Source organism: Heterocephalus glaber, unplaced genomic scaffold (genome assembly GCF_053883595.1).
Source record: "Heterocephalus glaber isolate CG9 unplaced genomic scaffold, H.glaber_assembly_v1.0 deba00001579, whole genome shotgun sequence".
In the NCBI taxonomy this organism is placed as follows: Eukaryota; Metazoa; Chordata; class Mammalia; order Rodentia; family Bathyergidae; genus Heterocephalus; species Heterocephalus glaber.
Window position 1 is genome coordinate 282,470 of NW_028258360.1, and position 14,517 is coordinate 296,986.

Consider the following 14,517-nt stretch of genomic DNA (forward strand, 5'->3'; position numbering starts at 1 on the left):
TTCTTTAAAATGCACTCCTGTTTCTTAGTGAGTGGACCTATGGCACCTCTGCCCTCGGAGATGCCATTCCTGCCCTTTTGAGACCCAAAAGGTGGCTTCCCGGAGGCAGCTGAGGCGGCTGAAGAGAGCTGAGCCACACCCAGCCTGGCACACAAACAATCACGAAGGCAAAAAGCCTCCCAGGAGACTGAAGCCAACATGTCCTCCGGCTTTCTCTGTGCAGACAGGTGGGAGGAACATAAGACCCCGAGGCCCCCGTCTGTTCACATCTCTTACAGAGAAATGCTCTGAAGGGTGGTGGACAACACCTGGGAGAGAGAAGGCTGAGTCTGATGGAATGGCAAAGACGCACTATGATCCAGAAGTGAAAGATTTTGCCTGCTTAGGGAGGCATGAAAGCTCTTAAGACCCTCAGAAGGCCTGGACTCACCCTGCTCTGTTCAGAATCTGCCCCAAGATCAAACTGTAAGCCCTGGGATATCTGCTGGAGATGGCAGCCCTTTGAGTGGCTGTAGAATAGCACATGACAGTGAGAAGCTCTGAGTCTAAAGGAAAGTGGATGGCTCAGAGGGGCCAGAGTGGCCTGGAGGGGGGTGGAGAGGAAGGTGACAAGGAGGAGGAGGAATTCAGAGCTGTGCTTGTGTCCAGAGAGTGAGGAAGAGGATATGCCAAAACCAAGGGCTCTCCAGTTAATTTTTAGTAACCAAATGTGCTCAATTGTCTGCTGTCTTTAAGCATATCCATTATTCCGTTTATATCTCTTCTTCTCTTTAGCCAGGTATTTTTACTCAGAATGAACAAATGATAACATTTTGTCATATTTTCTTCTGATTCTTTGTAAATCAAAGGAAAGGAAATTATCATTTGTCTTTTTTGAACCCTCCTCAAATTTAGACAATGACTCTTTGGGTGAAATCAGACAAGGAAGTTAAACAGGACTAAAGCAAAGCTAAGATTTAACAAAAAGAAGACCAGTTTCCACTTCCTCTCTGCCATTCATGTCTTTCCTTCCTTTTAGTCAGCCAACAGCTAACACTGTCTTCTGTGTTCCAGGCCCAACACTGTGCAGGGTCTCACAGCACTGAGGAACTGGGGCGGAATTTCCTCCCTCACAGAGTTGGGAGCCCCGTGCAGGGAGGCAGGCCTGGAAGCAGCTATGGCAGAGGTGCCCCGGCTGTTAAAATGGTGCAGTGAGGGTCAGGGTGATGGCTGTCACAGGGACGGGGCTCAGGGAAGGTTTGAGAGACCTAGGCAGTCACGGGGTGAGGTTGGCATGCAGGGTCGCTGGCAGGGCAGGCACTGCCTGGGCAAGAAGCAAATGGGAAGAGGGCAGAACGGGCTTACGAAAGCCTGAGGTGAGGGCATGGATTCTGCTGTTAGGCTCCGGGACTAAGACCTATAGCTGGGTTTGAAATAGGAAAGGACATCATCCGGGTCCCCTGGAGGAGGACTAGACTCGGAGGAGGGGTTGGGTCAGACATAACCATGGATATCATTTCTCCCATCCCTGCCCAGGACACATGGTGCACCTGAGTACATGGGAGAATCTGGCCCAGTCCAGCTATGTTAACATCTGGTGCATTAATAAAACATTTATAACATGGGACAGATCAAATGAAGTCCCTTTCTGTCCTCTAGGGTTTCCATTAGTCCAAGCAGACAGAGAAGGGCTTTAGGTCCACAAAATGCTTCCAGTCTCAGATGATAAATCAGCCAAGAGTATTTAGCATCAGAGTATTGAGTCTTGATGAAGGTCTCTTCTCAACCCTGCATCCTCAGAGTCTCAGAAACCCATCTACGCTCCAGAACATTCTCCTGCAGAAGGCAGAGCCTGCACTAATATTTACTTGAGGCGCTTCTGCCAGGGTGTTTATATTTGCAGTGAGTGGGTCACTGGTTGCCACCTCACATGGTGTCTGGTTCCCCAGTACACAGGTGTCCCGGCAGTGGTGGCGGTCAGAGGTGTCCCCATGGGCTTCCCTTTCAGTGATGCTGTGTCAGTCCTTCCTGTCTCTAATGCTGGGCTATTAGAAACATGTTTTCTAAAAAGACACCCAAGGTAGATTTGTTACAGTGAAATGTTAGCCAGCAATCAGATAATTAGCCCAAGTTGGATGGTGCGCCAGTCCTGCTGGACACTTGAAAGGATGTCCACAAGGAGCTCGCCCAGGCTCCTGCTACATGCTCTGGACTCTGGATGTAGCAGCAGGGGGCACAGAAGAGGGGCTGCTGGGCACCCCAAGCCAGAGCAGGGGTGCCAAGTTACCAGGACCATTTGTTGACTCAGCCAGGGGGCATGAGAAAAGGGATCTGCTGTTCTCAGAAAGAACAGAGAGGCCAGACAAGGAAGGAAGAGGCGCATTGCCCCATGGGACCTTGCAGGGACCTGGTGTCAGCATGGGGGAGGGGTGGCAGGCACCCACAGGTACCAGTTGCTGGTTGTAATGACAGGGAGGTGTCCCCTGTTATCCCCATGGGTGTGCATGTGGCCTGGGGATCAGGTGGGGACCGCCGTCAGGGAGGCACCACTTTCTGCAGGCGTCAGAATTTGGGAAGTAAGAACCCCAAACACCATTTGTTTTTGACACCCTTAGCTAAAGGGAAGTTAAAGAAAACCACAGTCTTATTTCAGCAAACTGAGCAGAGGAGTTGTCACTGAGGGGACTTGGCCTAAAACTCCTTGGAGAGAGTGTCCCCGTTTTACTTGTGGCAGAGAGGAGTTGAATTGCAGGTATGGTTTCACTGTTGTTCTTGAGGAAGAATTGTCTTGAGATTCCAAAGAGAAATCCCAATTATAGAAGATTTTTTTTAAAAATTAAAAAGAAAAGCTGGTACAGCTTTATCTCCATCTCTGTAGATTTGTCCTTATTCCTGTTTGTTTATAGTTTGTAATTTCTGTTGCTTTACCCTTTTTTTCTTGCCATGCTGGGGAACCATTCAGGCCTTGGGCACATGGGTACCCTGCCACTGAGCTGTGTCTCCAGCCCTGGCTTAGTTTTCTAGTACTGAGGATGGAGCCCAGGGCCCTGTGCACGCTGAACATGCACTCCAGCCCCGAGCCATCCCCCGCCCAGTGTGGTCTCCTATGCAAGCATATTATGGGAACAAGTGTTCCACCTCATCCTTCTGGGAACATTGTCAGCTGACAGTGACAGTGCTCTTTGACAGCGCCTGTTCCTGTCTGCGTCCCCCACCTTGGGTGAGCCAGCCACAGGGCTGTGTCACGGAGGCTGTGGGTTTTGCTGGTGCCTGTGGTGAGGCCTGGTGACTAAAGGCAGCTGATGGAGAAGCCCTGGACACCTTCACGGACGCATCTTCAACCCCAGGAGGAGGCGGAGATGGCTTTGCCCGTCCCCAGTGACCTTTGAGTCATCACTGACCCTCACCTCTGGGAAATCACAGAAACAGACACTGGAATGTACATTTCGGGAACATGAATAAATAGTTGTGGAAGCCAGAAGGAGAGTACTATGCCTGGAAATTAACCGACTATAGCTGGTTTCTAAACAAAGGTAGAGAAAACAATAGTTTACCCTTGGGGACTAGAAACCAAGCTGCCCTCTAATCTGATGTTTTGTGCTGAGGACTTTAGAAACTCTTTTGACCCCAGAGCAGGGGGAAGGGACGCTCTGGCTCTGAGCCCAAAAGCAAGTGCTGGAGGAAGGGACTCCTAAGGGGCATCGTACATGTCCCCGACAGACTGCCGCCAGCCCCACAGGCCACTGCTGATGAACAGTGTGCCCGGCCTTGCTGTCAGCTCTACCTTGTCAGAAAACGTGTCCATCGTAACATGTGTGAAGAGTTCTGTGTTCTCAGCGTTCCCATTTTGTCTTCGAGATGCTTACTGGTCATTTTTGGCCAGAAGCTCTGCAGGTCCTTGAAGATCTGCCCACCATCACATCCAATCCTTCTCCAACCGGTGGTGAGCACTGTGTGAGGCAGGCCCTTCCTTGGGTGGGAGTGAAGCAGATATAGCCCCACATTGGGGCAGCGTGTCCATCTACCAGAGAACCAGACACCAGGTGCCGAACCAGCGCCTCAGACACTGTGACCGCCAAATGCAGTCCTTAAAGCAAGGGAAGGCATCCGCAGCTGTTCGTCCCACACAGGACAACTTGATTTCAACTGCCTGTGATGCGTTTTTATCACCCATGACTATTCAGTGAAAACTTTTCTTCCGGGGGTGTGACATCTGATTGGCAAAGGTTCTCATGCTTAGACTGATGGTTTTCCTCTCAGTAGCTGAACTCCAAAGACGGAAAACAGCCTGCAGAGAAACCAGGTCGTTTAGAATGTAGTGTGTGTGAATGCCCAAATGTGTGCTTTGGATGGGGAGGGAGGGGTGCTGAGTGTCTGTGAACAACACTGTTTATGTAATCATTGAAGCTGAGTGTTTGCTAGAATTTACAAAGCATTTCCAAGAGTCACTAAAATAATGTAGGTATTTTTCTTTAAAATTTATGTTCACCTTTTAGAAAGAACACTGTTCCTGGCTTCTGACTTCATTTGCTCTCTCCATGCTAGACTTCTTAGACTAGTTCTTGGTTATGCCAGGACGTGTGGTTTGGCTTAGGTGTGACTGTACCGTGCCACGGCTGTGTGTGTGAGCCTGCAGGAGAACCTTGTCAGAGACCTGTCAGTTCTTAACCACTGAAGGGTGTAAAGCGGCGACATGGAAGCAAGCTAAAGGCGGAGTGGAGAGCAAAATGGGGAGGGCGTACCACACTGTCCAAGTCCCCAGGCCGAGCCCCAGGAGTTCAGAGGGAGAGAGTCCCACACTCCTGGCCTGGTTGCTTTTCACAGGCAATGGTCATCATATGAGGTGATGTGGGTTGAGCTCCTGTCAGGTGCCAGTTCTAGGCCTCTTGTCCCCAAACTGAGAACAGAGCCAAGGCACTAGTCCCCTGCCCGAGGTCACAGAAGGCCAGTGCGGCACTGATCCCACCTCAGGGGTCCCAGGGTGTCCTGGACTTCAGCCAGACTCCCCCCCCGCCCCAGCTACCACCTCCCTTTCTGTGTTTCTGGGTTCGGGAAGTGTGAACCCCTGGCTCCCCGTCTATAGCTTGCTCACCTGACTGCAGGTCTGCAGGGCCCTGGGTTTTGTTCCCATCTCCCGTAGGAGCCCAGAAGTTGGTCCTCAGGATGCAGTGAGCCTTTCGCAGGACAGTCAGGAGATGAAGTGCACCAGGACCGGCGGGCAGGCTGAGCAGATGGTGTCAGAGTCCATGGCAGTCATTACTGCTGTCTGCCAGAGAGCCAGGGCCATCTCTGTGTGGCTAGGTTTGCTCCAGCCTTAGCATCTGGACTGAACCCCAAAAGGATGGGAGTGGGGAGCAGTCAGTGAGTGTTCTTGGCCCGCCATTCTGTCACTCCTCTGCCCTGCACTGGCTGCTCATCACCCTCCAACCTGAGCCCAAGCACATTTTCACTTAGCCAGGCTTAGTGTTGAACACAAGGGAAGCTAACAGATACCACTTCTTAATGTGACTGTTCATCCTTTAGAAGAACTATGCTAGCAGTTTCTCCTTTGTAACTTTCCCCACGCGGTAAGCACACCGAATCAGTCAACAGTAAAAGCTCTCCAGTCACACGTCAAGTCCTAAGCCAGCTCTGGCTGAGGCAGCAGCCTTCTTCCTACTCTTCCCCAAGCACCTCTGAGGAGCCAGGCTCAGTTGTCAGACCAGCCATGCCCCTGGTGATCGTGTCTGAGTGGGAGTGAACTCGAAAGCCATGCGTGCAGAGAAGGCTTCCGTTCTCACATCGCCAGTGTGACTGCACACAGCCTGGCCACTCTGGACCCCAGGCCCCACGTGGCCTGCGTGCTGCCAGCCTGCCACCAGCATCTTCTGGATTCCAGACTACACTCATCGTCAGTGAAGGGAAACTGATCACCGGGTGGACACTGTGACCTGACACTCCTGCTGATCCAGGCTCCTGCTCTGTCACCTCTGGAGTAGGAGTCATGCATGACCTGCAAACCCCAAAACTGCTGCCAGTGGACAGCAAATAGATTTTTTCCTGCTGGCCAAGGGCAAAGAAACAGCTGGTCTTCTGCCGTCCTTGAAGTACAGGTGACAAAGACGAATAGTAAAAGGAGCTTTTTCCAAGCTGTTCAAAGTCAGCAGCCTTTCTGGGCTGTGGTACCAAGTACACAGATAAGAGACAGAATTAAGCTGGGACTACCCGGCTGCTTATCAGCCTAGAGATAAGGCTTTTTCCCTGGAAAGAACTGCAGCCAACACCATGAGATATGTATATGTATATGTATATTCCAATCCAGGGCAGAAACAACCGCTATACTGCCTGCATCAGGGAGGGTTTTCTCTCCCATGACTCACAGCCAACAAGTCGGCAGCCCCGTGCCCCACTTGGACTGACAGGGGCCGAAAGGCTGAGTAACACTCACCTTGGAATCGCCCCTAAGAAAGGAGGGTTAGATTCTGAGAGCTGAATGGCAAAGTCAGTGTTTGGCATCTGGCAGAGCCTAAACCAGATGAGCATACAGCGACCTGTGAATGTCAAAACCACGGTCGTGGTCTGAGGACGTCAGACTAATCCGGTTGACACAGGATCTCACTGGCATGTGCGACCACATCCAGTTACCTTAAGAGAGATGTTTCTGTCCTACAGAATGGAAAATAGCAATTATCTGATGAAGGGGGTGTGAAACTGGTTGAAAATGTTCATGAAGCACTTACGCACAGGGGAGTTCTAGGCCCTGTCTTTGGTCTGGCCTGTCTGATACTACCCTTTAGGTTTGCAGAGCAAATTTGGAGGTGACATGGGTTAGGGGGAAATGATTAAACTAACAGATAACAAAACTAAAACTGAAAATAATTTGGTTAGCTAGAAAATAGGCAGATGGAATTTGAGAGATGTACACAGTCTTGTACCTAGGTTGAGGGCCGGGGATTTAGCTCAGTGGTTTCGCCACCTTCTGCACAAGTGCAAGGACCCAAGTTCGATCCCCGGTACCAAAAAAAAAAAAAAAAGATTCACCTAGGTTGAGGTAGGATTTCAGAATCCTGGCCTGAATATTTCAGGTGAAAATTCCTGAGGGTCTGGCAGGCCCTGCTGACGTGGCCACACCAGTGCAGTGCAGCCTCTTGCACAAGCGCCTGTGTGCATGCACACATGCACACACACACTCCCACAAAGCATCCCTGCCTTGTACCCATCAAAGCAAGGCTATGGTCATAGGACAGAGGCCATCTCACCGCCCCAATCCCAGAAGCCGTGGCATTAGCTCAGCTCTGGACACCTTGTGTTGAGGGGTTACATCAGAGAGCTCAGAAAAGAGAGACTGGGCTGGACATGCTGGGTCCTGAAGCTGGGAATGAGCAGAAGCAGCCTTTCACGGAATCCAGCAGTCTGGTGCTGGGAAGGAGTAGTCCTGCCTCCCCACCACCACACCAAGGCTGACAGAGCCCTGTGGGCCTGGAAGGCTTCTACACTGGGGGTCTCCCAGGCTGGGAGACGTGAAATGAGCAGGAGCGCCGAGAGATCCGAGAGGTGAAGAGCAGTCAGCAGCCAGGGGCAGAGGGAAGTGCCCCCGGGGCAGAGAGGATGGCACAGCAAACCAGGGCAGAGGCCATGGACAAGAAGACAGGAAGGGAGTAGGGAGAGAGCACCATGACCATCCCTGCTCAGCCTGCTCCATGGAGGGGAGGAGGGCTGCCCTGTGCTACTGCAGAGGGCGAAGTCTGGACCTGGGAGCCGGGAGTGAGGAAGAACTGGCCACGCAGATACTCGGGGAGAGGGGGTGCACCCTGCAGCCACGAGGAAGTTCCCGCCAAGGCTGACATGAGCGAGTGCTTCCTGGAAAGGGAGATGAAGCTAGAGGACGCCTGTGGTCTCTCCACACTGTCTACCGAGCCTGGGGCATCGCATTCCATGAGCTGCAGACCCCTCACTCTTGGCTCTGCGGGGGTCAGCACAGCGGGCCTTTGTAGAAAGAACACTGTCCTGGCCTTCATTCCACTGCCACAGTGGGAAACAGCCCATGGCATGCATCTGTGTGCGTGGGCTGGAGTGGAGGCCATGGGCAGGAACACCCTTGCCATTACTGCATTTTTAAATCCTCATCTTATCCCAGCAATGCTTCGGGACCCACCAGTGAGATGGATGATGTTTTCTGTTTAAAAACACACAAGCTCCAGCTCCAGCTCCTGAGAAGTGTCGCCTGTGTGTTTGTGTTTCCTCCCTGTCTTACCTTAAGGCTTTTTGAGGGAGGAGAGGTCTGAGGGGCCCTTGGGTTCCCTTCCCCCGCCCGACATCATCCCCTTGCCCATCTCAGAGGCCCCCCATAGTTGGCTCCTCTACCCAACTCCCCCCTCCCCCCACCCCACTCCTGGGGTCCCCTGAGCAGCTCTGGACAGGCCACACTGGAACCGTTCTCTTTTCATGGGTGGTATGGGGTGCATTGCTTTCTATCAGAAAGAAAAATTTTTAAAGTGAGTCTCCAGGTCAGTTCACAAAGCCTCTTTAATGAATCTGTCACTGAAATCTCAGCATTTATGAGAGTATCTTTTGCTATATATTATTACAAATGCATATTTTAGTACAAGTTCAAAAAGTATATTTCTGATATTTTTATCATCCATTCTTCACTGGGGAAGCAGGTTATGGATAAAGTCTAGAAACACTGCCAGTTTCAACATTGGACATTTCCTTTATGCAAAAGCATGGGACACTGCCGTATTTGCAGAACCAGGATTTGTGGGCCACACAAGCCTGGCGCTTGCTCCATCCTCAGCTGCCTCAGTTGCCTCTGCCCTCCTGTGCACATGCCTGCTGCTACAAAGGCAGCACGCTGGCCAGGTGACACCAAGGACTGACGGCGCATTGTGGTCATTGAGCAGGCAGCATCGAGAGTAAAACTCCAGCAATGCAGTTGTTTGCGTACATGTGGGCCCGAGTATCCTCAGTTCATCCTCGGCTTCCAGATGTGACGCAGTGGGGTGTGGCCAGTGGTGAGCTCCAGCTGTTTGTGCTGACCTGCTCTCAAAGCCAGGTCCCAGCAGCCACTTGGCCCCAGGACCCTCTCTTCCTTATCTGCAAAATGGGGGTTCCATGATAAAATGTGTATTTATGGACTACATGTAGCAAGCATTGAAAAGTTTGTATCTGATTTTTTTTTTTTCTTTTGGTACGGGGGATCGAACTCGAGTCCTTGCGCTTGCACAGCAGGCAGTGAAACCACTGAGCTAAATCCCCAGCCCTGTATCTGATTTTTTTTTTAATATGAGCTTTCACGCTGAAATGAAAATTCATTTTGGTTTTTAGCAGGTTCAACCTTTCCCGCAAAACTCGCACGAAGTTTGGGTTGGAGGAAAAGTAGCGATGTTGTAGCCCCTCACATTCCTGCTCCCTGTGTTCCCAGGTTGCCCGGCTCATGGAGATGGGATTTTCCAGAGGTGATGCTTTGGAAGCCCTGAGAGCTTCAAATAATGACCTCAACATGGCCACCAACTTCCTGCTGCAGCACTGATGGTCCAGCCCAGCCAGCGGATGACAGTGGCATGGTCCATGCCACCACCGCAGTTCAGGGACCGAGCAGGCTGTGGCACTGATTCTCTCATGGAGAGAAGGCGGTCCTTCACTCCAAGCTGGTTACCGTTATAGTATCAAAATAAGTTTGCCATTAAATTAGCATGTATTTTCTATCTTTAGTTTTTTATTGGGCATTTTCCTTGCTTTGGAGAATCCTCATTCCTAATGTGTTCAGAAGCGTGAACACTGCAGAGGTCTCCAGCAGCCAAGTGGCTCGGGATGGGGACTCGCTGCCATTGTCACGCTCCTCCCCTTACTGCAGGTGCTGTGCCACACACCACCTGATCATCAGACGGCGACGGGAAAGGGCACTGCTCCTTCAGAAAGGACATGTCACGTTACTCTCTGTGGACTGTTTTAGTCACCGCTTTTTTTCCAAACATTGTGTTCACCTCCCCTAGCTGTTCGGTCCCCACACTTCCCAGCGGCCGTGCAGTATCCGCCAGGCCCCAGGGACAGGGAGGAGGGGATCATGGCCTGGCTCCACACTGGTCTGGCCCACTCCCATCCAGGGGATTTCCCTACTCCTTCCCCCACTTCCATTAAAAATAATGGTAATACCAAGTTCAGACTTGACATTCTGGAATACTCCATGACAGCTGGGGTTAATTCTGCTCAAAAATCCGGAATTAGCCACTCATGCTTGGTGGGGAGTGGAACCAAGAAAATGGTTGCTTCCTGAAGTCCAGCAGAGTCTGACCAGATTGCACAGTGACTGGGCCCGTCCAGGTGTAGCCCAGGAGAGAAGGGAGACCCTCGCCCACCACCATCCCCGCTGCAGGGCCACCCTGGCTCCGAGCCTCACTCCCACAATGGCACAAGGCAGAGTGCATCGAAGAGAGGAGGTCGGGAGAAGGTGACCGGCTGAGGTGGCCCACAGTGGGCGAGAACAGCTGTGGAGCGAGGCCATGGTTACTGTCAGCAAATCATGCGACTAGTGTGTTCTGCGAAAAGAGCAGCAATGTATCAAATTGATGCAAATTTAGATGTGTGATACTTCAATAAAGTTTTTAATGTGTTTTACTTTTCCGTATTTGTTATTAGACTTCTCTAAATAAAACCTCATTCTAGACAGTTCCACCAAAAAGTGGGGAAAGGCCAGACCACTCATCTTTCTGCAGAAAGCCCGGTGCTTCCTGAGCGGACGCAGCACTGCTGTGGCATCAGTAGGCAGTGGAGTCACTGTGCCAAAGCCTGGAGCCTCAGCCCTCAGTGGGCCTCAGGCCACCCAGGACTTTCGGGCTGCTTAGAATGGGGTTGAGGTGACTTTCTGGGAGCCCGCTGGTCCCAAGCCTCCGACCTTACTTGAGTCTGAGTTTTCCTAGCTCGCCAGTGAGGAAGGGCGGGTAGTCGTGGAGACAGTCGCCTTCACCCACTGACCAGGGGACAACCGGGACTCGACCCACGCCCTGGGCCTCCAGGCCCAGAGCAGCTGCGTTCAGACACAAGCACCTGCCTTATTCCTTGTTGCCTTCCCGTAGCACTGCACATGTAAGACCACAGGCTGCACCCTCACCTCCTGGAGTGGGGAGCCAGCAGCTCACGTAAGGCTCACAATGGAAGAGGACTGAGGACACCCACCTGAATGTGATCGCATTTCAGGTATCCTCAGTGACCCTCTGTTTCAGCCCCAAAGAGCGGGGATTTGAGGACTGGACGGTTGGATGTGGCACAGCAAGGCGACCCCGCACTACCGCCATGGCTCCCGCAGTCACCTCCCCCGCGGCGGCCCGTTCTCCCCATCCCTGTCCTGCATCGCCAGCCGCTGTCCCTCCAGTGCCACCTCTGGATCTTAGCACACGCAGTCTGTCTTTTTTCTCCCTCGGACATGTGTGGTGCCTTCCTGGGCCCCCAGTGCTGGCCCGCCCTTGCTCCCTGCAGCTGCCCGTGTCACGGGTCATGGAATACCTGAGAACACCCATACCTCTTGGCAGAAACCCCGAAACCTAACAGGCTAGTGGCACCTCCATAGTGACATGTGCCAGAGGGGGGCTTTAGTGAGCCATCTGATCCAGTTTCCTAAAATCTAGAAACGTTTCAGGCTTTTGAGTTTGTGCAGATGGTAATTTATTCAACTTCATTTTCAAACAAGCAGGTTCCAGATTTTGAAATGAGAAAAGAAGAGAGGAAAAAATATCTGTAGTAAACAACTCCTTCTGAGGATAAGAAGAGCCTGCCTCGGAAGTAAGCGGGGGACCAGAGAGGTGAAGGATGAAATTGCGGATCCATCCCAGTGACCTTTAGGATGTTTTCTGGGTGCCTGAGCGTATGCCCGTGTAGTTATCCTTAAAGTGAAACGCAAGTGTCTATGAACATAAATGCAAGGCCTATTTTAAACAGCTAGATTAAGTTATGCGTGATTTGTGTGAGTCAGGTTATCTTCTTCATGGTCCCCTAATGGACGTAGTGTTTCTGTAAAGAGAAGGACCAAGAACGCCAGACTGAGATTGGGCTCAGGCTAAAATTTGAGTTCTAAAATTGAATCGCACATGTGAGAAAAACAGGCAGAATCGTGTGAATTTCTAACCTGCTCAATTTAGCTGTGTGTAATGGAGAAACAACCTCAAGGGCTAAATTTTGATGACACCCCCATGACAGCTGGGATTTAGTCAGAGCAGGGCTGGTTTGGGCTGGGAAAGTGGCCACCAGAGATGGAAGTTGACGTGAAAAGAGGCAGGCTGGAGGGCGATTCTAGGGCTGCTCCTCGGGCAAGAGGGTAAGTGAGGTGGCTGGGAATAGGCGAGAGGAAGGAGGGTTAGTTAATGGGTCCACTGGGCGTGCAGGTGCCTGGAGGGAGCAGGGAGAAGCAGCAGAAGGCAGCCCAGTGAGGGAGCACAGGAGCCACAGGGCAGCCAGGGACAGGAGTTGGAACGTGAAGAAGTGAGAAGCAGCGAGGGTGGAAAGGTGAGGAAGAGGAGGGGCAGTGCCAGAGACTCCAAGATCCGGCCTAGCTGAGTTGTGAGCTGGAACTCTGAGGACTTGACCTGGGAAACCAGGCAGGACTCTACAGTCACCCGGAAGCAGAGGGAAGAGAAGGTCAAAGGTAAGACAATGAGGAGCGAAGTTCACCAGGCCTAGGTCTTAAGAGTTTCCACCTCCTTAACCAGGAAGGGAGAAAGGAGGAAGGCCCAAGAGGGGGCAGGAACTGAAGTGGAGGAGTGGAGGAGTTCTTCCAGCAAGGGGTCTGTGCAGGACAGGAGTCACGCTTAGACCACTTTTGTTGGTCCACTCTGCAGTGTTGTGGTCTGCAGACCCCACCAAGGGAGAATTGCAAGGTCCTAGAGCCGTAGACGGGAATTCAGATCATCCCAAGAAACTCCAGATTCTGCAGGCCCTCCTGTGTCCACAGGGAAACTGGGATATTCTAGAAGGTTGTGAGCTGCCCTGGCACTTTGAGTAGACTTGGAGTGGAAGGGGAAGAAGAGGAACCTTGATCCTTGCAGGAGGAGTATGGGAGAGGGGTCTACCAAAGGGCCTAAACCCTGTGCTTCTCGCTCCCTGGAGAGCCACCCAGATCCTCACCCAAGTACACAAGTACCTTAGTGACTGAGGGGCTGTCCCCACAAGCCACAGACACATCAGACACACCATGGCCTCTACCATCACCACAGCAAAATGGAAAAAAGGCAGTAAAAGCACCATGTGACCTCCAGTCAGTAAAACCAGAGTCCAGAGTCCCTCCTCAGTGCAAGGGAGGGGATAGCCACTCTGGATCTGCCATCTGCCCTGCCCTGGCTGTCACTGTCCCAGCCACACAGGGACCCTCCTCCCTGAGCATGTGTCTGTCCTTCACTTTATGCGGTTGCGTATCGGTAGAGTGTCTGAACTAGAAAGATCATTTTTCTGGTGTAGGAGACTAGGTCAGAGAGGGACAGGGTAACCTGGCCAGGGTTGCACCACAGACCTGTCCTCAGCCCCTGTGCAGCTGCCCCAGCCTCGTGACAGCTGGCCCTTCTCCCTCTGCTACTACACACCTGAGTGATGGGGGCACCTCGTGCACCCTAGGACTGTCCTGGTCCTTCCTCCTGCTCACACCAGGCCCAGGAACATGGGCAGCCCCTCCACATGGGCCAGCTCTCCATCCTGCTGGAAGAGGGGACCCTTGGGGACACTGTAGGGAGACACAAAGCTCAGACCCCTCCCATGGAGCCAGACTACTCAACTTCCAAACCTGCTACCTCAGCCCCAAGCCACATATGTGCTTGTGAGACACTGCAGGTAGAGTGGAAAACCAGGTACAAGGGTCCTAACACCGAGAATGATGGCCCCAACTTCCCATGTTGGGTTGGAGGCCATGCAATGTCTCCCCCTAAGATGCTACTCACATTAAAGACACTTGGCCTTTATTAAGATGCCAGTTGGAACCTCAACGAGAGACTGGAGGAGTGGGGAGTGACACCCACCTGGGACACACGGGACATTGGATTCCCCTGGCCTGGCCCTCCTGTTCCCTGGTCTTCTATCTTTAACATTGTGTGGCTCCCGGTCCCACTACCACCACCACTGTTCTTAGATGAAAGTTTCCTTAAGTGAACACTAACAACAATTCTCACAGGTCACTGGGGACAGACCACCTACACAGAATCAAAAAGCCACTAAAGATACAGTAGGACAAGCTGGCATGGTGGTACACACTTGTAATCCCAGCACTTGGGAGGCCAAGGCAGGAGGATTTCTGTGAGTTCGAGGCCAGCCTGGGCTACATACCAAGACCAGGTCTCAAAAACCCAAACAAACAAAAAAAGATACAGTAAGACAGACACATGACAAAACCCATGAACTCATGGGGGAATCAGGGCTCCGATCCACTTACTGGTCTCCCACTCAGAAATCACAGTCCTCAGAGCCGGCAGGGATGTCACAAGTCTTGCTGACTAATGTCCCCAGGTCCAGAGCTTCCAGTGACTCCCTGCAGCCACTTCAATGCAGCACCTCAGGTTGTCCTACCCAGACGGGGTCCTCTGG

General features: G+C 52.1%; 1 protein-coding gene across 1 annotated transcript in view; it reads left to right on the forward strand.

Moving 5' to 3' along the window:
* Ubac2 (UBA domain containing 2) overlaps nucleotides 1–10,575 on the forward strand; it is a 166,390-nt gene extending 155,815 nt beyond the window's left edge. Inside the window, exon 9 of the mRNA XM_004858625.3 lies at nucleotides 9,383–10,575. Within this exon, the coding sequence (XP_004858682.1) occupies nucleotides 9,383–9,490 (108 nt within the window). The 3' untranslated portion in view covers nucleotides 9,491–10,575. The remainder of the gene's footprint in view (nucleotides 1–9,382) is intronic.
* Nucleotides 10,576–14,517: the final 3,942 nt, after the last annotated feature.